Genomic DNA, 26,713 nt, shown 5'->3' with positions numbered 1-26,713 from the left:
AGGATGTATTGATCCCAAAGGGGAAATTGCTTATTTGTTGACAAGCTACTCTGACCAAGGTTTTAATAAGTTTTAAGTTGAACAACTTCAAACTCTAATCTAAACTCTAAGCTCTCTTTATCTGACCAATATTTTAATTGGTTCAAATAAACCTGTGCTTTCTCAACTTAATATGCATAATCAACTGGTTCAAAATCTAGTCTGGTGGAATTTCAGGTGAAACCATAAAACATTTTAAATAGTAATTCAATTAGTGTGTATATGCTGAATAAAAGGGAAATGTTTGAATGAATCATTCATGTATCTACCCATTATTTTCTGTTTCTTTTTCTGAAAAATAAAAAACCAAAATGCCTAAATGATTTTCGTTGAGATAAAAACCAAAATACTTAGATAGACATAAAAATCAGATCTCCAAGATGTAGTTCCAAAGTGTCACATTGTTTTTTTGCAGGAAGAAACTTGGGAGTGGCATGGTGATTTGAAAAGAAATTTAATAACAAAGTGCAAAACCTTCAAGAACTGTCATGAGGAGAAAGGGACATTAAACCAGGTCAAACAAATAAGCTCAACTCTAAGAGTGAGGACAGACATTAAAACCAAGTAAGTTTTATCATGGGGATGCCAGGTATCTAGGGGAAAATGTGGACTGAGGAAAGAAGACAAATAAACACACAGAACACAAAAGGAGCTGAACTAAAACGCAAACGATTCTCCAAATCAAAAGAGGAACCGCCTAACACTAACGTCAGAGAATACCAACATGCACAGTATACAAGAAATAAAGAAATACAAAAGGATGAACTGATACGACTTGACCTAAACAAGAACAATAGCAGTTCAAGGTTGTTGCAAATGGTATCAGTTTGTACATCATTGCAGCTTTGTTTGATCCTTGATAAATACAAATCATTTACCATATATGAGCAGAGCTGTTTTACTAACACATAAACTTATTAGTTCCAGAAACTGTTTCAAAAACGTTTAGACTTTTATCATTCAACAACTGAACCACTAAAGTAGAAGCAAATTATTTGTTTTCGGAAACAGCTGGCGCGGAGTCCTAGAAGTCATCTTCTGAGCTCGAGAGGTATCCGCTTCTGCCATCTGGTGGTAAGGTCTGCAATTCTGAGAGTCTGATTACATACCAAGCATTCATTTTGGGCTGAGGCTTTAAGTGCGCATGTGTATGTGTGTGGCCTTGTATTTGATACAGTGTAAGGACCATTTTTCCGACAAATAGCACGCGTGTCTTTGAGTGTTGCAGACAGAAGTCAGAAAGTTCAAGCAGGAAACAACCAAACATAAAAAGATCGGCAGCACCCTCTAGTGAGCCTGTGGCAGTTCACCTGTTGGGTCGTGTCGGCCCTTTCAACAGATGTCAAGGACTGGGGTACTGTTTGCTGTGAGTTATTTCAGTTCTCTTTTTCCTCTCCCTCTGTGCACAAAGATGATTGTGGCTCCGGTTCAACGTATATGTTACCATCAACGTGAGGAATACAACAGTGTTATGTTCCTCATGCACTCTGACCTAGAATTATTAATAGGGAACTACAGTGGGCGTAAAGTCAGAATAGATGCAGATAAATTGTGTCCTTGTGTCCAGATAAATTGAATTTGCAGTGTCTTATGTAGTATCTTGTGAAAAATAAAAAAAATAATTGACTTTTTTTTGTCTGACTGAAACTCAATATCATCTTGTGAAACCAAATTAATTAGGCTTAATTTGCTCCAATACAAATCTAAAGCCACTTACATGAAAAGGAGGATGCAATACTTCTTCACTAGTCAGTCAGTTCGTTAGTCTGACACCTCCATGCAGATTATTAGAATGAAGAATTTCAAGTCTGGGCACATTACCTGCCGGTTTCCTCCCTCCAGTTCCACATGTTTGAGTTCCCAGAAAGAGCGCATGGTCTCCACCTTCTCCAGGTGCCGATAGAAGGCCAGCCGGTCCAGTCGAAGGCTGTTGCTACGGTTCCGGATAGCTTTCAGTCCCTCCATCTTTTCAACGATTGGGGACATGGGAATCGGAGGTGGCAAAGCTGTGTTTGGGGTTTTACTATTCTTCTTCCCATAAACACTCTCCTTACACAGATTCCTCTTATCTGACCTAAAAATATAAAACATATTTCACAGCTGGAGACAAAGTCAAGGCAAACAAAACTAAATTTTAATGGCTTAGGAGCAGCAGATTAAGGGCGTCCAGAAGATTCTACTGGTGGAAAAAAATATCTGCTGCTCCAGTTTAGATGCTGTGATATAAAGTGGATGTCACAGCATCTGAAACAACATTGGTGAATTAGTAAAGTGGGGCATAATCAAAATATCAATGTTGACCATTCGATAATCATAAATGGAGTATTTTATCCACAATGATTTTAAGTATATAACCCATGATTTGTTAACTTCAATGGAATGGACGCTGGGGGTCAGCATCGGTAAACTGGTCTTTTCTGAAATGTCTCTGAATGGTCTTGGAGCCAGGACTCTTAACCGGAACAGTCCAAGTCTACACATTATCAATAAATACATAAATGTTCCCTCTTGCTGTGGGAACCTTTTAGAGTGTAAGACACATCTTGAGGTGAAATATCAGGATTATATCCCAAGTTATCTTTTCCATTTTTACTTGGCCACCAGTAAGCTGAACAGCATCTTGAGAAGGAATAACAGTAAGCCTTTCCAATGATTTGACAGTGCATGTAGTCATGCAGTGCAGCAAGTGCTGTTAAATGGATTACTACTTCAGCGATAAAAGGACAACGGAGTTTCTTGCCCAGCCCTTATTAACAGCTTTGAAATTTTAAAACCGTGTGGCCCAGATCCTTTGATCTGTTCCTCCAGAGGGCCGTGGGATCTCATTTCCAAATGAAATGATTAATGGTGTTGTGGAGAAATATGTTCTGGCATCTGCTGGCATCAGGGGGAGCAATGGAAGAACACTGGAGACATTTATACCCCCTTAGCATAAATGCTCTGCCTTTGCTTGACAATTACAGACGTCATATCATGGCTGTAGTTTCAGAATAATGATTGAGGCTGTAATTCCGGATGTGCATAGCAGCCTGATCTGTCCCTTCTCATCAAAGGTTTTCTCAAGATTGGATTTCACATTCAGTGGGATCCACCTGTCACTGCTCTAATGTTGAGGATATGTTTACTGTGGGAACAACTTTAAATTTGAGTACTGCTTTTGTTGTTAACTTTCCAATGTCTATAAGGCGTTGAAAAGTTATACATGTCAGGTATATCTTTGATGAGGGAATGGCATTGTAGCATGATATACAGCTAAAAAAAATTTACATAATGCATATGTTTCATGTTTGAGACATGAGACATAGCATGAGATGCAAAATGGGCCAAGAATGTGGCAGTCACTAGCATAACACAACCAAAAACGACTCATTGAATCGAATGTGATTGGCAATAAAGTGGCGTGATTGGGGTACCAATCTCTCAAAAAAGTTTACTCAGTCCTAAACTGTTTCTGTGTGTTTTAGAGCAGTCACCTAATTCACAGACGGAAGGTTGACATTTAGGACACTGTAGTATAACATATACAGTACAGTATAAACAAGTAGTGAATGCGTGCAAAAAGAATGCAAGTGTTTTTATTTATCATGTAGTAAATTCCCAGTTGCCAAGTATTTTGAGTGGTTACTCTGAGACAGAGCAGATGTCCCATCTGACCATGATCCCGCCAATCTCTCTACATGTGGTGTGTTGCACAGGGAATGTCTTGAGCTCTCATGCCTGTGTTGATGGTGCCAGCTCAGCTGGTGTTGAGATGCCTTCACTGACCTCCTCCCTACGTCCCCCTGCTCCTCCTGGGAGGCTAGCTGACCCTGGGTCATTTTTATTTAGAGGTTTCCATAGTTTAGGGGTGAAGTTGATTGAGCGTGCTATCAGCAGAAATGGAAAACCTCCATTTATGAAAAAATAACCATTATGTGGAAAGGCCTGACTTGTTGCCGGGTAGACGGGGACACAACTAGCCTGCTTTCTATTCTTGTGGTTTCAACTCATTCCAGTTTAAAAAACAGTTACCTATCTATCTACCTATTTTGTCTTGTTTGTGGCTTCATGGGATTAAGGTTTTACATCTGCCATTTTCTCTTTGTAAAAACAGAGGGTGTCATTACTTCTCCAGTTTAATCCTTTAATGTAACTGATAGGAAGTGCATGTATTTCATAACTCCTGAAGTAGCAGTGAATCATTAAATCCCTCAGGATGGTGTTAGTCCAGGAGTGAATGTTTCACAAGCGACAAAAGCAGAGTCTCCTTCAAATCCTTTGCAGAGTGTCAAGTGTCTTAAAAGCTCAGTGATGAGAATAAAAACATCTCTGTCAAAACCAGTCTTGTTAAATCAAAACCGTATGCAATAAATGTTCCATTGGCTTCACTTTATTACACTGAATGTAGAAAAAATTGATCTTGAGTTGAAGTAACCTCTCTGTAATAACGCTGCATAAAACTAAAAGATCAGTAATTCAAAACAAAAATAAAAAAAATGAATCTAAATACAAAGTAGATTTTTTTTTTTTGCTTGAATATTCTTTTCAAATTAATCATGACAGTTGTGTACAATTATTTGTAGTTTGCGTTATTATGGATAATTCATACCAAAATCCAATAAGATCAATTTTACAATGGAACTTCATACGAAAATTACACTTAAATATATTTACAGTTCACCTTAACGTGTTCGCTTATGTGGAGTGTGGAATATATCTATTTTTCCTTTGTGTAATATCCTATGTAACAAAGAATAAGAGGCAAGGTACACAATACTAAATTTAATGACAAAGATAAATTGAATAAATCATCTGCACAAATAGTTGTATTTGAACAATTGATCAATGTGAACTAATTGTTCAAACACAACTATTCGTGCAGAAGGTTGCATTTGTGCATCTGCAGCTTGTTACACAGATATTGCACTTACTATCGGTCATGATAAAGTTAAGTGGTGCAGGGGACACCAAGTCTGCTGCGTGCACAGTTCCTCTCATTGTGTGCACATGTGCATGCATTCATGTATGTATACAGTGGGCGCATACTAATGTGCAAGCACGGAAGTAATTCAAGGTCTTACTGACCTGGGGTGTGTTTGGCTGTGTGCTTGGTACAGAAAAAGCAACAGAGTAGATTAGGAGCCTTTTTTTAACTTTAAGGCCAGAACATAAGGTCTAGCACCAGTTGGATAGGAGGGGCGACTTTAAATGGATTGTCTTCACCCCTTGGCTGGTATCTATCTCTGTAGGGCCTCCGCAGTCCTGGTTTAACTGAGGCATGGAAAGTCCCAGTAAACTTGTAACCTTAGGAATGTGTTGTAGGTGTCTGGGTGCGTGCGTGGAGGAAAAATAAATTTAACAGATGATTGGGAAAGAGTAAACGTGTTGAACAATGCATCGCAGGTGAAGTTTTTGAACACATTTTTGTCACCACAAACTTGAATGCATTTTTTTTGTTAGTTTAAATAATAGACCAAAACATAATGAAGACGTGAAAGGTTAGTTTCCTCTTTATTAACAAATGTTTTAAAGTGTGCACTGCATTTCAATTTTGCTGCAAATACTTGTCCACGTTTTTTTTGGTGAATGTCTTTACCAGCAGTACAAATCTAGAGAATACATATTTTTGCAGATTCTGCTTTGCAAAATAACTTCATCTTATACTGTGGACACATTTATTTTCAAGTCTTGCCACATAGTTTGAGTTAAGTTTAGGTCTGTATCTTTCTCAGATCTCCTGTGGGCCTTGTGATGTTTTTTGTTTTTTTTTTCCTGATCAGTGTTCTCACTGCCAAGCCTGTCAGCTTAAGAGGCAACACTTTGTAGGTGTAGCATACGTTTCTTAGTAATGCAAAATGCTGTGCTAGATGTTCAAAGTTTGTGATATTGTTTTTGAAGATTACCCTATACTTACTTTTTCCACAATTTACACTTTTATCCCTGATCTGTCTGCTAAGCTCCTTCATTTTTGTGATGCCGCTTACTCACTAATCTTCTCTATCAAACATTTCTATCAAACTCCGAGCGTGTGACCCAAATTCCTTGAGTTAGCATAAAATCAGTCGACATGTTTTTTTGTTTTTCTGGTTGCATATATAGTTGTCTTTGTACTGAGATTAATTTAGGAAGACTTCTGTAGCCAATTTATTGTAACTAGTTTTTGTTTCGAAGTATCCAAATGAAGTGCAATGAATCCAACGCTTATCAGATTTTTTTATTTTTAATCTATAAAATATTCGTCTGCCTTTACACATCCATTATGCCTTATAATACATTGATATTTGTAGCAAAGTGATCACCTGTACTTATGCCAGGCACACTACCTAAAGGCTGACCTAATGATGTATCAAGAAAACATTTCAAACTTTAAAGAACTTCCTTTTCACTTACATCCAAAGGTACAGAATGTATTTTCAGCCCTTTTTGCTTCGCTGAACTGGATCCTCAAGAGATAGTTGCCACATTAAATTTAAAAAAATGAAAATAAGCAACACTCCAAAAATATATACAAAGATTTTAATGCAGGCTTATTAAATTTCACCAAATCAGACCTGCTGATGGTCTGACGTTACAATATCAAATGATCAGCAGGTCAGTTTTCTGCGTCTAAACACAACGTATACTAACTTTTCAGCTCACCAGACTGACACTTTCATCACATCAAAGCCAAAGCTGTGGTCAGCAGTGGCCTGCTGGAGTTTCTGATGCAAATAGCTAAACTAAGATTCTGCTAAATTGTTACTGGATCTGGGTGACCCAGAAATTCTGCTACAAGAAGCACATACTAAAAACACACATAGATGATGAACTTAAATGGAGTGTAGCTGACCTCTCGGAAAATACGCAGACTCAGTCATCACTCCAGCAACACAGCACACGCAAACGTTGCTGTTACTTATGCACAAGCTGGCACGGACTATTTTCTAATAGACATATTCAGAGCTCACAGCCCGCTCTCACAACAGCTCAGCAACCTCTACAGAAGCTTGTAACTGTAGAACCTCCACCCAATGGACTTTCCTATACTGCCAGGAACAAAGCAGAAGCCTTATTTTAGTCCACAGCAGATGGGAGTCGCTGTCTGCTATGTTGTAAAACTGCCTGTAATCCAGCTTCCACTTTTAACCAATGAATGTCTGATTCTCTTCAATGTTATTTTTTATTAAATTTGATCGTTTTTGTCTCAGAATGTGGCGAGAATGGTTCAACTCCTGGAGTTAGTATCAAATGAGTTGACATGCTTCTTTTTTGCCTGTTTGTTTGTTTGTTTTCCACAAAAAATGTTTTTTGAAATATTAGTACATCTTTAATCAAAATCTGTAAAAAACATTAAACCTGCTCTAAATAAATCAGCACATGTGGTAACTTGACAAGTGGAGCTGTGTACTATGCGCAACTGATACTGCCAGAGACCAGGTGTTAGAATTTAAAGCACGGCTATAAGACAAGTTGTGGATTACTTTGTTTGAAGGAAAAATGATAGAAGATTTTTGGTATTTGCAGGGAAAAAAATGTTAAATAAGCTCTTCATGATGTTTTATGTCTCTGAACCAAGATGTCTTTCTGAATCAGCCTGAAAGAACAATAGACTCACCCTTGGTAGTTGGGCACATTTGGGATCACCAAAACCATCTTCTCCTTTCCTCCCATGTCTCTCTTGGGTCTGATGGAGGTTATCTCCCCAAGCTGTCCTAATCTTCTTCAGCTGCGTTCCAGTGCTGGTGCTGGATGCTCTCGTTCTCCCCGCTTGGACTAAAATGCTCTGATCAAATGCCACTGACACACTGTCCAAGTGGAAGCAGTGGACGCTTTTGCCATGACAGCCGTGGAGGGATAAGCAGCAGAGGGGTGGGGGTCAGAGACAGACAGGGGTGTGTGGGAGAGGGAGGAGGAAGAGCGAGGGGCATCTGCTCTGGGACCACAAACAGGAACAGACCAGAGAGATTGTTCCAGGGAATGCGGCTTATTATAACAGAATGAACGGAATGAGCGCCATGTTTCTCACGGCAGAGTGGAAGACTGAGCAAGAGAAGTGAGATGCAAATGAGTGCAAGGAGTCCAAATCATTAAAAACTATTTTTTGTTGCTACATGTTCATTAGTCTACAGTTAATGGATTCTGATTCCTTACTGACAAGTTGCTTTATAACAGGGGTGTCCCAAGTCGGTCCTGGAGGGCCGGCATCAAGCATGTTTTAGTTCTCTCCCTGGTTTTATACACCTGCATCAAATGATGGTTCATTAGAGGCCTAAGCGGAACACTGACTTGCTGAGGAGGTTGTTACCACCACTAGAGAGAGAACTAAAACATGCAGGATGCTGACCCTCGAGGACAGACTTTGGACACCCCTGCTTTATAACATTTCTGTGTTTTAAGTTGATATGTCAAATTTCGGTTCTAATGCTAGGTTGGCCTATTGTTCAAATTCAGGCTCAAGTGTAGAGAAAAATGACTCAATATCTCATTTGTGTGTGAAACATTTCAACAAATGTTTCACACATTAAATGTTTGAACATGCAGATAGTAAATAGAATAACTCTTTCTACCTAGATCTTTTAAAGATCTTTTAAAGACCTGTTAATTTTAGCGTTGGGTAATTTCAAATGGTTGTAAACATGAACAAATATAAACCTCTAAATTCCTTTAAGATCAGAGAGAGGGTGACCTTTTCCATCATGCTGTGGTTTAGCAGCTGCTTGTTTTAAAAATGTAGCAGATGATGTGAAGCACATGAGTAAGCTGGTTTTTAGAGAAAAAAAAAACAGCCTATTCTTGTTCACTCAGTGAGCTCAAAGAGACTGGGTCAAAGGAGGCCTGACACTCTGTCCTACAAAATGTTGATTTATTTAACCATAAATGTCTGTGAAACGTTGCTGTAAGAGAAATGGCCCTCAAAAATAGCATTGCGCTATTTATGATTATTGTACCTCAAACTTTTTGACTGCTTGTACTTCAACAGCGCAACAAAAATAGATAACATACATTACGCTACATAACATTGTCTGGTTGTTGTGAGGGCCGGAGTGTATTCTTACACACAGGCATGGCCTTAAAGTCTCAGCTGGCTCAGACGTTAAAAATTATTTGCTGTTCCAGATTTTATGGCTCCGTAACATCTGTCAGAGGGCAGCAGGGCAAACGGGTGAGTTGGTCTATTAAAATGCTCCTTTCGCCATTAACCCATGAGAAACTGAAATGGTAATTCCTTCATGGCATCTGAGAGCTGATGGTGGTCTGAAGGACCATTTTGATTTTTGCATAACAGCTAGCTATCTATCCATCGTTATGAATTTGAAAAAGATTTTTTATGGATAGTTAAATTAAAAAACAAACAAACGACATCATCAGTTTCACAGCTAGGATGTTTTCAAGCGCGCTTGAAGAAGACCATGTTGATGGTTGCAGAAGTGTTGTTAGATTAGGAAGTGCTGTTAGGCACAGTGACCTGGTCACACCGTCCTGGATGTTTAGGAAAGTGACAAATTCACCACTGGGAGCCATAGAGGTGCCATACTCAATCTCACTACCATATATTAGTGACAAGTTGCTATTTGACACAAAAAATAAATAAACAAACTGCACTTGTGGTGGATTTTGATGTTCCAAAGTAATTGCTTCTTCATATCATTCCAACATCCTTTATCAGAATTTCTATGATTACTATTGGATGTCCTGGTCAATGGACGGCGCCAGTTCCTTCCACTTTCTTTAATGTACAACAGATCCATACATGTTCAGGCAGGCAACTGTGCCACTCACTACTTCCAGGTCTTTAGTTATCAGCTGCTCATTGCTACGTCAGGAACACATGACTTTTGGATTGCCGTTTCTGATGCAGGGTTGGCTAAATCTGTATTTATATTTTAGCTCCTCCTGAAGATCAGTTCATTTATTTGTTCCTCTATTGTAGCTTTTTAAGGCAATGAACATGTTCATTTCACTGTGGGTGAGTTCTGTTTACCTGTCACATTGTCTCATTATCATCTGTTGTGTTTATCACTGTAATGTTCTCTTGACCTTTTCGTTAGTGAGCTCAGTCTTTAGCCTCGTGGCCGTGGCACCGAATCCCTCTTCTCTCCCTCTGTCGCCTCCTTGTCTTGATGTTCCTCCTGTGTGCAAATTGGCTCCCCGTGAGTCCCTTACCGCAGGGTTTAAGGGTGCTTTATGTTGGTCCTGGTATGTCGCTCAGGGCCAAATGTTTGCATTCCACTGGTTCTTCATTTAGCTCACGCTAAATTCAATTATCTTGGGACAATAAAATTGTTTGCCGCAGTGTGTTGTCATAGACTGGATACAGTGCCTTGTAAAATAATTGATACTCCTGTAACTTTTTCACAGAAAAACTTCAATGCTGTGGAATTTTATCTGAGAAATCACAAATCAGCAGAGGGTTATATATAATACAGTTTTTCGCTTTTCAAAAAAAATCTGAAAAGTGTTATGTGCATATGCAAGGGTTACGTGTTATGTGCATCCTAAATTATTACTTTATGGAATCACTTTTTCCTTTCGTTACAACTGCAAGTGCTTTTAGGTTTGTCTCTACCAGCTTTGTCCCTTCAGACCAAACATTTTGCTCTTTCTTCCTTGCTTGAACGCTCAACCTCAGTCGGATTGGATGGAGCATTTTAATAACATTTGTGTATCTTGCCACAGATTCTCAGTTTGTTTAAGCTTTTGTCTGCGTCATTCTGACATGCATATACTTTGATCTAAAACATTTCACTGGAGCACTGGCTGTGTTTTTAGGCTCATTGTATTGCTGGGAGGAGAATCTCCTGTCGTTTGCTGCCTCCAACAGGAGTATTTTTCATATTTTTGCCCTATCCATCTTTCTGACCAGGTTTTAATATTCTTTACAAGAAACGGATCCCAAGGCATGATGTGCCTTGGGATGCGTCCATTATGTTTCACAGAGGGAATGAATGTTGTAAGGGTGAAGTGCAGTGTTAATTTTCTCCTTCTATCACCTTTCCCCCTGATCTACCTGATCAACTAAAAACAGCTGAAAAGTAATAAATCCAGCACATTTTAATGGAAACTTTCTCTGAAACAATATCTCATTTCCCTTCAGCTTCACAACTATGAAGATGTTTTTCAGAACTTGCTGATTTACTGAATAGGTAAAAAAAAATGTTGTGCTAAAAGACACTCGCAGTCAATCACATAAATTCACAATTACACATTGCAGATTGTGCTTCAAATGTGACAAATATGGGAAACTTCAATGAATACTTTTGCGAGAGATTTTACAACCTTAAAGAACCATGTTTGGTGCTTGAGCGCCAGCAAGTCCAAGCAAAACACCTGAGGCCAAAAATAAAACCTAAGCCACACACTTTCCATACTTCATGAATCATGTTCTGAAACGCTCAAACTAATTTGGAATCAAATCTTACCCCAACATAAACAGAAAGGAAAGACTGTCCCAAATTCCTCACATGGGTGGGAAATATGAAAGCAACTTTAATGAATATTAAAGTGTCAAAGCTTTCATATGTTCAGACAGATGAGATCGTGAAGTGGCAGAATAGGACCCCAGAGACCAAACAAATGAGATCAAACAAAACATTTTATCCTAAACAAGACTAAAATGACTGCACAGGTAATCTTTGATAGACAGGAAGTAAGCAGAGAGTTTGGCATGAACAAAACCAGTCTATGCATTAGGCAAATGCATGATAGAAGCTAAAGATTCTGGCAATATTGAAAAAAAGTCTTTCTTTTGCTTTTTCATTTGTCAGCACATCCACTGATACTGTATCAGATAAATCAATAACTACTCTCTCCAAATGGTCCTCTACATGTTTAGCTATACTAATTAGCTTCAGCTGATAGAATGAATGACGGATGGTTTTCTTGCAATAAGGTTTTTCAGTTGATACATTTAAACACTCCAGGCTAATTATGGAGTGAAAAGTAGTACTAGAACAACCACTGCATGGGTAGCTAATATAAACCCAGCCTATTCTGGTGACACATTGTTAAAAGGGAATTGTTGGATAGTTTGCAAAATTTTGCAGTATTTCCAAGATGTTCTAAGCTCAAATAAAGCTTTGAAACTGCCTGGTGTGACTATCATACTGATTTAAAGACAAATCTTAGCTCCATTACTGACATCATAGATGGTGTAAATCGTTCTGGCACTGACCACACGTGAGCTGTAAAAACAAAGATGTGTACTGCTGAGTGACACACTGTATACTTGACATAGATTTCCAGGGGCTCACTTAATCTTACACAGAATCTCAATCAGGATACCAGATTCCCTGATAATCCCTGAGAAGGTCACAGCTGTGTGGAGACACAATGAGGCTGGAATGGCAGCTGAGGACAATGGTCGGCTGCAGAAGCGACTTCACTTAATTGGCCAAACACCTGTGTTTGCTTTCGCCCATGGCACATTTCAGAAGGATGATGGTCAGCATCGCAAACACTCATCAACTGGAAACCTGCAGCCTTGTTTTGGTTTTGATCCTTAGTTGCATTGATGGGAAGGAAAATAAATAGATTTGCGAAACTTGCACTCCTCGGTGCAATCCTCCTAGCTAACTAGGAAGTGCTACCATCAGCTACTAATGACACAAGTCATTATATAAGGTGTAAATTCCGCAGTATCAGATGCAATCCTGCACACAAGGGCTTGCAATTAGAAACACGGTCTTTCATGCATGTGCAAGCGATAAACTGATAGGAAAAATAAAAAAAGACCTGGGACACAGTGTTCACTTTTTCTTAGATCCAAACTGTGCTCTGGAGAATCTGTATCAGATATACCACACTTCATTTACTTGTCTCCAAGGAGAGAAGTCACACTGTGGTAATGAGGTCAGTATAGTGAACGTGCAGCTGAAGTAGTAACAGTATATTCCATGACAGGAGCAACAGGGTACTTGGTGTTCTGTCTGCATTCAGCAAGATATAAACACCAGAAATCACTAAATACCAGCCTAAAGTCCTTCAGTATTTCCCTTTTATTGTGTGATTAACCAGCTAGAAGTGAGTGATTGACTGATAGAGACTTATCACCCCACTCTCCAGTACCGCATAATCAAATGCAGAACACACGTTGGGAATTATTCTGCATTTGTTGCCTTCTGGTTTAGTGCTATAACCAGATAAAGCATTTAATGAGTTTTCTGCTCGAACCTAAGAAGTCTTAGTCGGTCTGTTTAGTCATTTTCAAAGCACACATACGACAGTCATACTGAATAATTAAAAATGGCTTGATGAGTCTTGTCAGATTAAAAGCACCTTTTGAAAATAATAACCTTTAAGTAGCTTTTTGGCATACTTTTCTGTTTTTAAAAGTAAAATGTTTCATTGGTCTGAGGCAATAATCTTTTATCTACATGGGCTTACAGAAGGAAACAACCTAACAAGAGGAGTGAAGCTACATCAACTCAAACTGACTCTTGGTTTACCTGTTTGTAGAGGAGGAAGTATAAGTGAACAGCCTCTGTTCTGGACAGTTTACTTGTCCGTGGCTAAGAATAGCTAATTTTTAGTGTAGCGAACATAGTGTCTGTCCTCCAAAAATGTCATGGATTCTGTTCATCTCCATCTTTCTGATGGGTAAGCTTCTCATTTACTTTCTTCTATTTTTTTTTCCTCAATATTTTGGATTATGTTAATAAAGAAGAAGAGTGCTGTTATACCACAGAACTCATGTTTAGTGTACTGAACAGAGTAAGTCAAAGAGAGACATCATGCTAGTGATACCCCACATGCAACTGGCAGCATTTATGCTAACATTAGCATTTTGACTACAATTTAGCTAAGCTTACCATTGATGCTCATTTTTAGCATCAACACGCTGGTTTCCAACCGATGGCCGCACTTTGGCAGACCCCGTTTAAATTTCTTCAGAAATTTTCTAGTTTCCAAATATATTATTCAGGACCCAGGCCATTGAGTATTATGAGAAATACAAATTTCACAGTGTCCCAATGTGAACCCCTCCATTTGTCCCCCCAAACCAATCTAAATGCAGGGAATCATCTACATACAAGAGTGGGCAAAAATTCAGTCCAGCCCTATGACAAAGCACAAAATAGTCTCCCAATTCTCTGCAACCAGCAGGGGGCACCATGTCCGCATGGATTGAACATGCATAAAAGCAATTGAAAACTTCCTATTGCTTTTATGCAGAACATGTAACAGATAAGTTATATTTGTCTGCCAGAAGGTGGTGTCCCACCCCTTACATTGCCACCCTAGGCAACTGGCCCAAATTCCAACATTCATGTAAAAAAAAAAAACAATGTAACAACAATATACTTGGATTTAATGCTATGCATATTATTTTTAGTTCAAGTTGCTTGTTTACTCATTATTTCTCAAATATTACTTTACCTCAAATGGATAATAGACCACGTTGCTGAAAGTCCTCCCTGCAGTCACGCTTTAGGATTCCAAACTTGTGTTTATTTTGCAATTTGCATTTTTCCATTGAGGATCAGACAAGCCTTGGGTCCTTAGCATTTACAAGTATTTAAGTGTATGTGTGTGGACATTTGACATCCCTCACGTGCCAGCTGAAGGACAAAGGTAAAGTCAGTTGAACGACAACTGCTCCATCTCGTCGCCCTCGGTCCCGCGCTGCGGGTGCAAAGCTGCTTTTGCTTTCATCTCACGCTCGTAAATAAGTCAGAATAACAATGACGAGATTTATAGAAGGTCGGATCCTCTGCCAAGAGCCTCTCTTTCTTCCTGTCATCTGTACCTTATTGAACAGCGAAGTATGCCACCATAAAATACTAGGTCAGGAAAGTCAGTCTGAGCTTTTTAAGATTAAAATCCAACCTATAATCTGAGACACAATGAGCTGCAAATAATAATAGACATAGATTTGATTCTGTTTTTGTTAAGATACTAAATTACAAGTATAAGGGGTATTCACTAATATTCATTGAATGAGAATATACATTCTGATGAGACTTGTTTTTCAAATTACCTTTATCAACATAATAAACATATATTGTATTAAACCCACATTTATGTATTAAAATGTTTTTTACATAACTATCCTCATCTTAAATGTTGTGGCTTAATTAACCATGAGCAGAAAAATAATAGTTAACAAAATTAAAGGCTTTAAAACACCAGTCTGAGCGTTTCTATTCACGTTTAACTTGGTTAATTGAAATAAAATGACTTTCAATCATATTTTAATTTGGTGAACATAGCTTTATATTGGGCTTTTGAAACTCCATGGGGACTTATGCATGCCCAAAATTGTTTATATAAATAAATCAGTGTAACACAAGAGTTTGTAAACAGATAACTACAACCATAAATGTTTTGTAAATCTACATGTTAAATCTCACATCTTTGGCATTTATTTTTAGGTTATTGGTCTCATTTCCAGAAGGGGGAGAAAAACACTCATCTCCATACTTCTCCACTGCAAAAATATTTGTTACTTCAATGATATTTTATATTTAAAAAGTCATGCTGCACTGAAATATTGCTATTTTGAACGAATGACTGAATACCTGAATACAAAATAACACCATCAGTACATTGCCAATGCCTAGATAATATAACATTTCTTTGATTTATCTAAAAACTTAATTTTAAGTAAAACTTTCACATATGTTCTACCTTGCAATTGAGTTAACTTAAATTAAAACTAACAGAGCGACAAAAACATGTCACTTTGGCTCCCTCTATTGGACAGAGTTAAGTACACATTTGAGTGAGGAATATTCTGAAAATTGCATTCTAAGGAGCCTTTTTTTGTTCTACCTTTCATTAGAAAAAACAACCAAAAACATCATTTTATTAGTATAGTCTATTACAGTCCGTTTTTTTTTATTTTTTTATTTATTTTTTTATTCTTGCTATGCCATGACCTGGAAATAGTGTGCAAACTACATACTATTTACAATTTAAAAAGCATATTAAATTAGTTTAATAAGTTCTAAATTGCTCCAACTTTATCTCTCTCCTAATCATATGAAAGTGTACACAACCTCTTCGTCCAAACCCACTGAAAGAGCCCTACCATTATAATCTTACAATTTTTTTTTTTTGCAATTTATAAAAATAAATACTAAAAACATACTAAATATGTCAAGCATGTGTGAATTAAAGGGAGAACATGAAGGGAAATTGTCTTCATGTTCTCACACAGGTCGTTTGGGCTGTAGCTTTTTTGGGATATGGAAAATCGCTGGCATATTTATTCTACCTTTGCAGACCTTTGATAAGAGAATAGAAAATCTTCTTAATTCCCAGCTGCATGGCTTTAATATCAGAGTTGAAATGCTATCTAAGAAATGTAGGGAGATGTATGGAGGTCTGTAGTCCAAAGGTTGTCAGTAGGCTGACATGTTTATCAGTTTTCACTTGTTACTATAGTAACAGTGTAAATTTAACAAATGGAGATTAGGTGTAATCTCTAAGATATGAATAACAGTGACACACCTTTCTGAGGAAATACGGCCAACCTCGGCTCTCTCCTGGATATCAGTGTTTAATTTTCAGTCACCTTACAGTTGGAAATGTTGGAAATAAGATTTGAGTACGAGGAACAGGCTAAAGAATCTTTTGAGATACACATATTTTAAAAGTATGTAATGTCCAGAGAAGTCATGACAAAGTCACTTTAACTGTAATCTACAAGAGTAAACTCTTGATTAATTTACCAGATATTATTAATTTGCATAAGTAATTTACTCAAAATATTTAATTATAATTCTTACATAATGTGTCGTACTCATATGACACAGGTGGCGTACTCATTATGTGCACGACTGTTGGTGTACCCGAACAAGCAGTTGCTGGAGCATCCAACAGTCTGGTGTTAGACTTATCGCAGCTTTGTTACATTTTAAGTATACAGAAGGCAAGGTGCTCATACTATGAAACCGCCTAACACTAGAATATACTCTTCAGCTTCTATGCACCACAAATCTGGAACAAACTTCCAGATAACTGTAAAACAGCTGAAACACTGGGTGCCTTTAAAAATCAACTTAAAATCCACCTGTTTAGAGTTGCTTATGGCTGAATTAGGAGTAGAGTGCCGGTTTTGATGTCTTTGATGTTTTTAATGTTTTTATCTTTACTTTTTATTTCCTTATTCTCACTGTTTATGTTTTAATGAAGATTTTAAGGTGTGAGTACCCTTGTTAGACGGCGTTCTAACTAAAACTCTGAGGTTTTAATGTTTTTATCTTTTTTTTAAAAAAATCTTTTTCATAATCTTTTTCTCTTTCTCACTGTTTATTCCTGTTTTTATTTTATTTATGTAAAGCACTTTGAAATGCCTTGCCGCTGAAATGTGCTATACAAATAAAATTTGATTGATTGATTATTGTAGGTGCTTTTAAACTCAATGCTTAAAGGTCCAAATAAGATCCCATCATGGTATGAGAGATGCTGCTGGATGCCCACATTAAACGATTCCAAAAACAGGCCACTGTTACACCTGTAGCCATAGTGCTAGATGCCATCTGCCACCACTGAGCATCATGCTAAACCACATTGCGATCTCAATCACCAGGTGCTGGCAATGATGGTTCATCTGGTGACTGCTGACCTAACATTGCTTTAACAAACTGTGAAGATACTCGCTCGCTCTGTAATGCCATGCCAACTCTTTGTGCCATTTTAGACCCCACCTGTGACAGCATCGTTATTGTGAGCTATAGTGACTATCTTTGTGAGACGGGATTTTACTGTGTCGTTTTGTAAGGCAAACAAAGCAGCTTTTTCACCATCTTCTATTTGCAAAAAAAAAAAAAAAAAAAGAAAACGACGTCTCTCATTTGGGAGTGGAGCCGTTCCAGTCGAACAAGGTGCACTTGTGACGCAGCTTATCGGCACAGACCTCATTTGGCACAGCTGGCTGCTGTTTCTTCTCTCCACACGACAATAAAGCCGAATGTTTTTGTCACTCGGTGAATCGCGCAGTCACGCGTTCCACCCAAACCGGGGCGGACTGTAGTCCACTACCCCCTGATAAAACGGCAGTCCTATGATCGGCCGTGGTCCAGCGGAAACAAACGTCGGTGTAAGGGGGACTTTTTTATGTCTTTTGCTTTTCCTTTCACTTTCAAGTTTGAGCTACAGCAGCTTGCAACAAGTCCGAGAAAAGGTATATATACTTAAAACAAACAAACAAAAAAAAATAGCTCGTGTATCTGAAATTTATTTCGCGGACGCTCAAAATTACCGTCTGTAGATTCATTTCCGGGTGGGCACAATACCACTTTGAAGCACATTGATATTTTCGATGACGTTATGAGGGTTCTATAGCTAAGCAGCTTTACATTAAGCTATAGCTAAGCAGCTTTACATTAAGAGGTCTTAATACAAGGCCTAGTAGTCTGTGGGAGGGTTAGTGGAACATTTAGGTTTAATATAATGCACAATTGCTGCTCCGCCTACTTTACAGCTATATGATGTGCGAACGTTCTTGTCTTTCTCATTTTTGAGTCTTAGTTTATAAAATCCTTTACAGTTGTCCTAAAATACTTTTACTAGTTTTTTTCCAGGACATTTATATATTGTTTATATTTTTTTAAATAGATGTTTTACTCATTTTATAAGTAAACCAACTTTAACCTGTGTTGTCTTAGAAGTTCCGAGAAGGTATGTAAATTGAGTTGATCAATTTTAAGGTCTTCGTAATTATGGGTAAATTTAAGAATGGGGAAAAAATATTTGATTTTTCAAATTTATTTTCCTCCTTCATTTTGTATCAAACAAATGTAAACTGAAATTGTTTAATTTCTAATTTAATAATGACATATTTTAGTTGGAAAACTTGAGACATCTTTGAAATTTGCAAACAAAACTGAAGTATTTATTCAATTTAAGTGTTTTGTTTTTAATACGCTAAAAGTGAAAAGTTATAAAAGAACAATTTTCTTGCCTTTTAGCCTCTGGACACTTAATGAAAAAACATTGAATATATTTCCTTGTGCTTTTTTTTGTTTGTGGGTGCAACAGGCAATACAATGACTTGATTTCAATTCACTTGAATTCCTCTATCCTAGCAAAGCCCAACAGCATCAGCCATGGCGGCCAACAGCAACGCAGATTTTGCCCTGGGATTATTCCGTACTCTGAGCCAAGCAAATCCGGCCAGGAACATCTTTGTCTCTCCTTTGAGCATCAGCTCGGCGATGGCAATGGTCTATTTAGGTGCCAAGAGAGACACTGCAACTCAGATGGCAAAGGTAAGGACACCGTCAACTCATCACATGATAGTCCTCTGCAGCTTCTGTCTTTGTCAGCGGCTTTTAAAACACTTTATGCAGAGGGTTTTAAAATGCAGTCAACTCCTCCCTATATTTCCTAAGCATTTGTAAGTTCAGACAGTTATCACCAGTATTACACCAGTTGTGTATCTAAGGTACAAACCGACAGGTGTGTCCTGGGTGAGGCCCTTACTTCATGGAATGAACCTGTACTTTGACCTCATTTAATAACCCTTGGAACAAGCTACGCATTGTTTGCAAAAAAGTTGAACGTTGTAAAAATAACAACATAACAGCTGAAGTTTTTGTACTCAGTTCCTCTGGAAAAACTCCCGCCTGTCAGAAAGTACATTTAAGTCAGATTAATGACCTTTGTGTTTGCCAAGCGTTACTTTTTTTTTTCACTTCCTTATACAGATTTAGATGGAGATGTTAGACATCTTTTTGGTACTATAGCTGCTTAACCCTCCTTTTTTTGTTGTCGTCGTCTTACATTAAGTTTCATGTTCCTCTCCTCATTTCCCTCAGGCCCTCTCATTCACTAGCGGTGAAGATGCAGATTTCCAAAAGCTAAACGCCGACATAAACTCCCCGTCTGCATCGTACATCCTGAAGGTGGCCAACCGTCTTTATGGAGAGACCACGTCTAATTTTCTCCCTGTGAGTTTGCATACATCTGCCCGTCAAACTGATTTTAAAATGTGGCAAAATGAAATTGATTAAGCAATAATCCAATATCCGCAGAAATTCTTGGAAGACACACAAAAGTTCTACCAGGCAGACCTGAAGGCTGTCAATTTCATCGGAAACCCAGAGGACTGCAGAGCTGAGATCAACACCTGGGTGGAGGAGCAGACAGAAAGTAGGAATATTAATATCATTGTAAAACAGTGAATACTGAGTTTTTGTCTCTTGGCTTAGGCTACAGTGTTGGATTGTGTTTTGTCTTTTTTTTTAGACAAGATAAAAGATCTTCTGAAGCCAGGAACAGTTAACAGCATGACAAGACTGGCTCTGGTGAACGCCATCTACTTTAAAGGAAACTGGATGAGCCGTTTTGATGCGGCCAACACCAAGGAGATGCCCTTTAAAGTCAGCCTGGTAAGGTGATTTTCGACGAAGTAGATACTGTAACAGATGTAGAGCAAAGTTTCTTCGACAACAAGTGCTCTGAAAAATAATTGCCGTTTTATGTTTCTTGTGTGTCAGAATGAGACCAAAACAGTCCAGATGATGTACCAGATGAAGAAGCTGCCCTTCAACTATATCCATGACTTGGGACTGCAGATCCTGGAGCTTCCATACGTGGAACAGGAGCTCAGCATGTTCATCCTGCTGCCAGAGTTATCTACAGATGATTCAGACCCTTTGCTGAAGGTACACACCCAGAAATAAAACAGTGAAGGAAACCTAAATGTTGTTTTCAAGCTGCAACTCTAATAGCTAGAGAATGAACAATGTAGTCACCAGATTTACTCCTTTGCAGCTGGAAAATGAGCTGACGCCGGAGAGGCTGGATGAATGGACCAACAGGGCAAACATGGACATCCAAACAGAAATCATCGTCCACCTGCCAAAGTTCAAGCTGGAGGAGGATTACGAACTCAAGGAACATCTGTCCAAGATGGGCATGACGGATGTGTTCTGCCCTGGCAAAGCTGACCTGACAGGCATGAACGAAGACGGGGGCCTCTTCTTGTCTACGGTGGCCCACAAGGCCTTTGTGGATGTGAACGAAGAGGGCACAGAAGCTGCTGCAGCCACAGCTGGCATGGTGTCTTTTTGCATGTTGAGGGAGGAGCACTTCCAAGCAGATCACCCCTTCCTCTTCTTCATCAGGCACAACAAGACCAAGTCCATACTCTTCTTTGGCAGGTTCTCATCTCCTCAAGAGAACTGATGTAATTAATTTGACGCTAAAATAAAAGCTGAAAAAGTTGCCAATTACTTAATCAAATAATCCTTTGCTTTTTGCTAACTTTAAGGAGTAATTGCAATAAAAAAACAGAAATGACACTGTGCTAAACTGTGATTCTTTCAAGAAATGTTTCAAATTATTTTGTTTAACTGTTTTTATATAAAGCATTGTTGAATTAAGTCAAGCGGAACTGAAACTGTTTCATTCAGAAATTTGAACCGGTTTCTTCTGAACAGATCAAAAGTCATAATTAGGTTTCAGATTTATTAAATGATGATCAAAAGTAAACCAAAAATTAACTGAGGTGACCGACAGTGGTAGCTAGAGCTGAGCCAAATGAAAATACTGCTTCAGCAACAAGTTTGGATACAAGAGCATGCATTTTTTTAATCCACCAGAGGACGGCAATAAAAAGTTAATGTTGACCAAGGTTCTTTATAGTTAACTGCTAAACCCATTATTGGATGTGCTAGTACACATCTTCAGTGACATAACTCAGTATTTCCAGTCTTTTAATAACTTTGCCATCACTAAGGTGAACAGTAGATCCTTTCTTGGCAACAAATACAGTGGCCTGGAGGAACCTAATCTATTGATCTACTACAGCCATGTTTAGGATCCATGGTGGCCTAGAACTGTTCATTAACTATGTTAAACTAAGCAGGTAACTCCTTTATTACTGCCTCTATCTAAACTTTTTACACTCCAGACGCTTATGCTGGATATTATGAGGCAATTCTACCTCACTTCAAAGATTTCGACTTTCGGTTGCAGGCAGAGAGCAGCACAACCTGCAAATAAAACCTCGTTAGGTAAATTTCTAGTTTCAAAAGAAACATTTATTTTGAAGTTAGAAACCGGAAGCGAACATTCACATAGAATTTCGTAGCTTGACACTGTTGGGAGTGTTGTTGGCTAACAGGTAAGAAACTGCTGTTTTACACAATGATTTAACTAACAATTAATGCTATTTTACCTCACCGAGTTGAAATCTGTAGAAACAAGACCGATAATACTTTTTTGTTTCATACATTAGGTTTTAATTATCTAAATTTCTTGGTAATTCATTGCAAAGGAATTAGCTGTGTGCAAGTTTTTGGCTAGCAAGCACAACTTTGGTAAGATCCTGTCTGTCTGGTTTTACTTGTCAGAAATGTACCGAAAACACCAACGACATGTGCAGTACTCTCATTTCTTTAGAGATTAGCCAGGTTATTTTTAACTTTCGGATCACAGTGGTATGATACAAAATATACATTCTTAGATTTTTTTTAAACTTGATTTTAGAAATAACATATTGACATTGTAAGTGATGAGATTTATATCTAAACTTCCCAGGCTAAAATATCTACCTGTAGACTAGTTTGTGTGTCATTTCGATTTTGTTGTCCGGTTTCTAAGGGTTTAGGTATCATTCTAATCACGTTGTCTCCTTTTTATTAATTTGTGATTCCCTGCGTCATACCTTTGTTCAAGCTGGAGGACTTCTTTAGGATTGAGTATTACCTTATCAAGATGGACATGACGGATATGTTGAATTATGATAAACTGAGAAATTAACCAGCTTTATTTTTATTTACTTTTGTCCCCTTGAATGAACTCTGAGGCAAAGTAAGGGGATAAGAAATAAGCAACCAAGTGTCAAAATCATAAAAGAGAAATAACCTTTCAAAAAAACAATGGTTTTTTTGCGTGTATGTGTGATTCTGATCTACATTTGTGGATCAGAAACACACAAATGTTTCTGATCCACAACAGAAACATTGTTTCTGTTTCTGTTGTGGAAACAGAAATAATGTTTTCTGTTTCCGCAGAAAACATTGTGGGAACAGAATAAGTATTTTAATACTTTTTATTATGCTCTAAAGTATTTTTTTAGCATAATAAAAAATACTTTATTAAAATTATTATGCTAATAATACTTTTAGCATTATTGGTTGTTCCATCTGACATTGAAATAATAATTTGGGGGTTTATTTTTGGTCTTATATTTCTCTCCCTGGTGTAGTTTACTGAATGAAACCTTGTTTTCCTTTTGACACTGGCGTTCTTGGGAATTGATTTTGATTTAAAATATCATAACCCATTTTAGGAGGGTTATGCTATCTCTGATAATTATTCATGTGATGTTTCTTTGGTGTCTTCTTGTTTGCTTAGATAAACTCTCAGTGTACTGGTCAGATGAAGGTGTTGGTCACAGGCGGCTCTGGATTGGTGGGGAGAGCCATACGTCACGTTATAGAAGAAGAAGAGGGAGCCAAAAAAGGAGAAGAATGGATATTTCTGTCCTCCAAAGATGCAAACCTGATGTGAGAATCATTGCCTGGTTATGTTTTGTACAGCTTCACACTTTTTCTTTTTTTTAAAAAAAAACAGTCCACATACATTTCAGTGTGCTTCTGGTTTCACAGGAACAAAGAGGAAACACAGGCTGTTTTTGAAAAACATCGGCCCACCCATGTCATCCATCTGGCTGCTATGGTGGGAGGTCTTTTCAAGAACATGAAGCACAACTTGGACTTCTGGGTAGGACACACAATTGATGACTGAAAAAGGACTAACCTTCATAAAGGATGCATCATTTACACCAATAAGCTAAAACAAATTATGGCTCTGCTCAAAATCCATCTAGTAGTAATTGACAGAACAGTTGTAAAATTTGATAATCCTCGGATTTAATGCCAATATGTTCTCAGTGAGCCAATACACAACACTTTATAGCAAAAAGAACATCTAGCAAAATCAAAAACTTTACAATGTTTCAAAACCAAACAATTGAAGAAAATAATGATTAGAATCATTTGGGGTACATCCTGCTAAGCACTATGACTGCATACGCCGTGGCAACAAACCAGCAACAATGTCCAGAACAATTTTATTTAAGAAGTTTGCTTCCTCACTGGTTGCCTCTCTGTTACTTGTCTTTAATTTTTGCAGATTCATGCAGCTTTTTAATCTATGTTCCACAGGATTGTCACAGAATGGTTCCTGTCTTTTTGCTTCCAAACTTGAACTGTCAATATCTGTCATGCAGAGGAACAACGTCTACATCAACGATAATGTGCTGCAGGCGGCACATGAGGTCGGGACTGTTAAGGTTGTTTCCTGTCTATCCACCTGCATTTTCCCCGATAAAACAACATATCCTATCGACGAGACCATGGTAAAAGCTCCCTCTGATACATAATGTTAGAATAAATAATGGATTTTTTCAATGATGACCACACGTTCTTCTGTCTGCAACCAGATCCATAACGGCCCTCCTCATGAGTCCAACTTTGGTTATGCCTATGCTAAAAGGATGATTGATGTTCACAACAGGTCAGTTTTTGGTGCCGTTTTGTAACAACAATAGAACCCCACTTCTTTAAGCAGATAAATTGGGTCTGATTTTCAGTTTATGTGTACATCTCCCAGGGCCTATTACCAGCAACACGGCCGATGCTACACAGCTGTGATTCCCACAAATGTGTTTGGTCCTCATGACAACTTCAGCATCGAGGACGGCCACGTCCTGCCAGGGCTCATACATAAGGCATACATCGCTCAAAGTAAGTCTGCTTTTTAGGAGACTGAGGGCTTAGTATTTGGGAGTTTGGAGGTGAACGTTGAGGGCAGAGACTAAAATTTTGGTGGGATTTTTTTTGGCCAGAGGAGGGGAAGCCCCTGGTGGTCTGGGGTTCAGGCTCTCCTAGAAGACAGTTCATCTACTCTTTGGACTTGGCTCGTCTTTTCCTCTGGGTCCTGAGGGAGTATCCAGAGGTCGACCCAATCATTCTCTCTGGTGAGTTTCAATGCATGGCATGAATTTAAATGGTCAACAGTGACGCTTAGTAATTTGCTGTTTGGTTGCAGTTGGGGAAGAAGATGAGGTCTCCATAAAAGAAGCCGCAGAGGCAGTTGTTGAGTCGTTGAGCTTTAAAGGAGAAGTAGTGGTATCCTTTCAATTAAAGTTGTCTGCTTCTGAAAATTCTCATTTACAGTAGGTAGTGATTCTGTATGCAAAATAGGACAATTTAAAGAAAAAGACAGTGTAACAGCCTGATTTCATGTTTAACATCCTAAAACTAGCACTTGAAATGTAGCAGACACATGAAGGTGAATGATATATTGATTGTTCAAAATATTATGTAGTAATGGAAAAAATAATGCTTCACTGTGGTAAAACACAGTGGTTTGTTTAGATAGTAGTGTAATTTTCAGCCTCGTTTGATTTCCGCAACAAGTTTTCTTCTAATACTGATATTTTAAATGTTCAATGATATATACTACTGACATATCAATGGGTTAAACATTGTGATTTTTTTTGTGCTCGACTCAATAACTTCCAATTTCTTTGACTCATAATATCCAGTATGACACCAGTAAAGCAGATGGTCAGTTTAAGAAGACTGCCAGTAATGCAAAACTACGTCAGTACCTGCCAGACTTCAAATTCACACCCTTCAGACAAGGTAAGATCATATCCTTCTGTTTTGCATGCATTTGCTAAAGTAAGTAACTGTGTCATGACATGTCTTCTTGTTTTCACTTGTAGCTTTAAAAGAAACATGCGATTGGTTTGTTGCCAATTATGACACCGTCCGGAAGTAAGATGACCCCTGAACCTGTTGGCATCAAAGCTGTACATTGAATGACCATTTCTGTTAAAAAAAACAACATAAAAACAAAAAAAAAGAAAACTGGTGGGGTCAACAGTGGAGTGTTACAGGATACTATTGTGTGCAGAAAGTAGTGAGCCAATAGTTATGTCTGATAATCATTGAAAAGCTTTGTAGTTTCAAGTTAGACTCCAGGACCAAACTGTAACATGACGTTTTAGATGCTTCCTTCCCGTTTTTTTTTTAGTTGATTTCAGTTGCAGCTTTTTTTTTTTTGAAATATGTCATTTTCATCTTTTTGTTTTCAAATGTGTTTTGAGTTTGTATTTTACAAGTTATATCCCTTTTCTTATTCAAAGAAATACAGTAAAGCATGAAAAAAAGAAAAATCATGAAAGTTCCCTAAACATTGATGGAGCACATATCAAAGGCCATAACTGCTTGTGATAAAATTAAATTCTGGTAGATTTTAGGAAGACTTTCCAATTTCTGTTCTGGTTCTGAAGAGCATTTTGCTGACATTCACAGGCACCAGAACAATAAATAATATCAAGCCAAGCTGTGGTTGTGTAAAATGTAATAGTAGTGAATGGAAACAGCTGAAAGTTTCACTTTTATAAACATAAGTCAGGGTTTTACTTTCAGGGGTGGGACTTTACAAACATTGTAGCTGTCATCGTTACTCAAGAGCCTTATTCACACTTTTTCACAATCCTTGCAAAGGATTCTTTTTGGTTCAGGAAATGTATACTCTTCTCTTGGCTTCAATGAAGGTCAGCCACTTCTGCTGCATAGGTTCTTTGAGAAAAATCAAGATTACTCACTTTGCTCCAAGTTCCAGATGAAATGTCAACCATATAAAAAAGAAGCATTCCACTTTACAATCAGGAGCTCTTTGTAAAAGTTTTTTTTTTTTTTTTTTTAGAAAAAATAAAGGTGGATTGATTTACATTTTGTATTGA

At 38.0% G+C, this 26,713-nt stretch overlaps 3 protein-coding genes across 8 annotated transcripts in view; 2 read left to right on the top strand and 1 right to left on the bottom strand.

Moving 5' to 3' along the window:
* The window catches only part of mylk4b (myosin light chain kinase family, member 4b), a 28,771-nt gene extending 20,953 nt beyond the window's left edge, over positions 1–7,818 (bottom strand). The window contains exons 1-2 of the mRNA XM_008406703.3: positions 7,613–7,818; positions 1,861–2,113 (exon numbers count right to left, since the gene is read on the bottom strand). Of these exons, the coding sequence (XP_008404925.1) occupies positions 1,861–2,113; positions 7,613–7,668 (309 nt within the window). The 5' untranslated portion in view covers positions 7,669–7,818. The remainder of the gene's footprint in view (positions 1–1,860; positions 2,114–7,612) is intronic.
* serpinb1 (serpin peptidase inhibitor, clade B (ovalbumin), member 1) lies at positions 1,364–21,246 on the top strand. 4 transcript variants are annotated; one of them, XM_081606185.1, is made up of 7 exons: positions 1,364–1,405; positions 19,029–19,211; positions 19,761–19,892; positions 19,977–20,094; positions 20,191–20,333; positions 20,442–20,609; positions 20,719–21,246. In XM_081606185.1, the coding sequence occupies exons 1-7, from the start codon at positions 1,379–1,381 to the stop codon at positions 21,130–21,132; spliced, it is 1,185 nt and encodes a 394-aa protein (XP_081462311.1). In that variant the 5' UTR covers positions 1,364–1,378; the 3' UTR covers positions 21,133–21,246. The 4 variants fall into 4 exon arrangements, with proteins under 4 accessions (XP_081462311.1, XP_008404923.2, XP_008404922.2 ...); XM_008406701.3 differs by lacking the exon at positions 1,364–1,405 and adding an exon at positions 17,644–18,040; XM_008406700.3 differs by lacking the exon at positions 1,364–1,405 and adding an exon at positions 17,646–18,124.
* Positions 21,247–21,975: 729 nt separating this feature from the next.
* On the top strand, positions 21,976–26,667 carry LOC103463386 (GDP-L-fucose synthase). Of its 3 annotated transcripts, none has more exons than XM_008406698.2 (10): positions 21,976–22,072; positions 23,308–23,459; positions 23,562–23,676; positions 24,185–24,313; positions 24,398–24,471; positions 24,568–24,701; positions 24,803–24,934; positions 25,006–25,085; positions 25,505–25,604; positions 25,688–26,667. In XM_008406698.2, exons 2-10 carry the CDS (start codon positions 23,332–23,334, stop codon positions 25,741–25,743), a joined length of 948 nt encoding a protein of 315 aa, XP_008404920.1. In that variant the 5' UTR covers positions 21,976–22,072; positions 23,308–23,331; the 3' UTR covers positions 25,744–26,667. The 3 variants fall into 3 exon arrangements, with proteins under 3 accessions (XP_008404920.1, XP_081462315.1, XP_081462314.1); XM_081606189.1 differs by lacking the exon at positions 21,976–22,072 and adding an exon at positions 22,245–22,268; XM_081606188.1 differs by lacking the exon at positions 21,976–22,072 and adding an exon at positions 22,433–22,455.
* The last annotated feature ends 46 nt before the right edge of the window (positions 26,668–26,713 follow it).

This window comes from Poecilia reticulata, chromosome 4 (genome assembly GCF_904066995.2).
Source record: "Poecilia reticulata chromosome 4, P_reticulata-male-v2, whole genome shotgun sequence".
NCBI lineage: Eukaryota > Metazoa > Chordata > Actinopteri > Cyprinodontiformes > Poeciliidae > Poecilia > Poecilia reticulata.
This window is presented reverse-complemented; position numbering and strand designations above follow the sequence as displayed.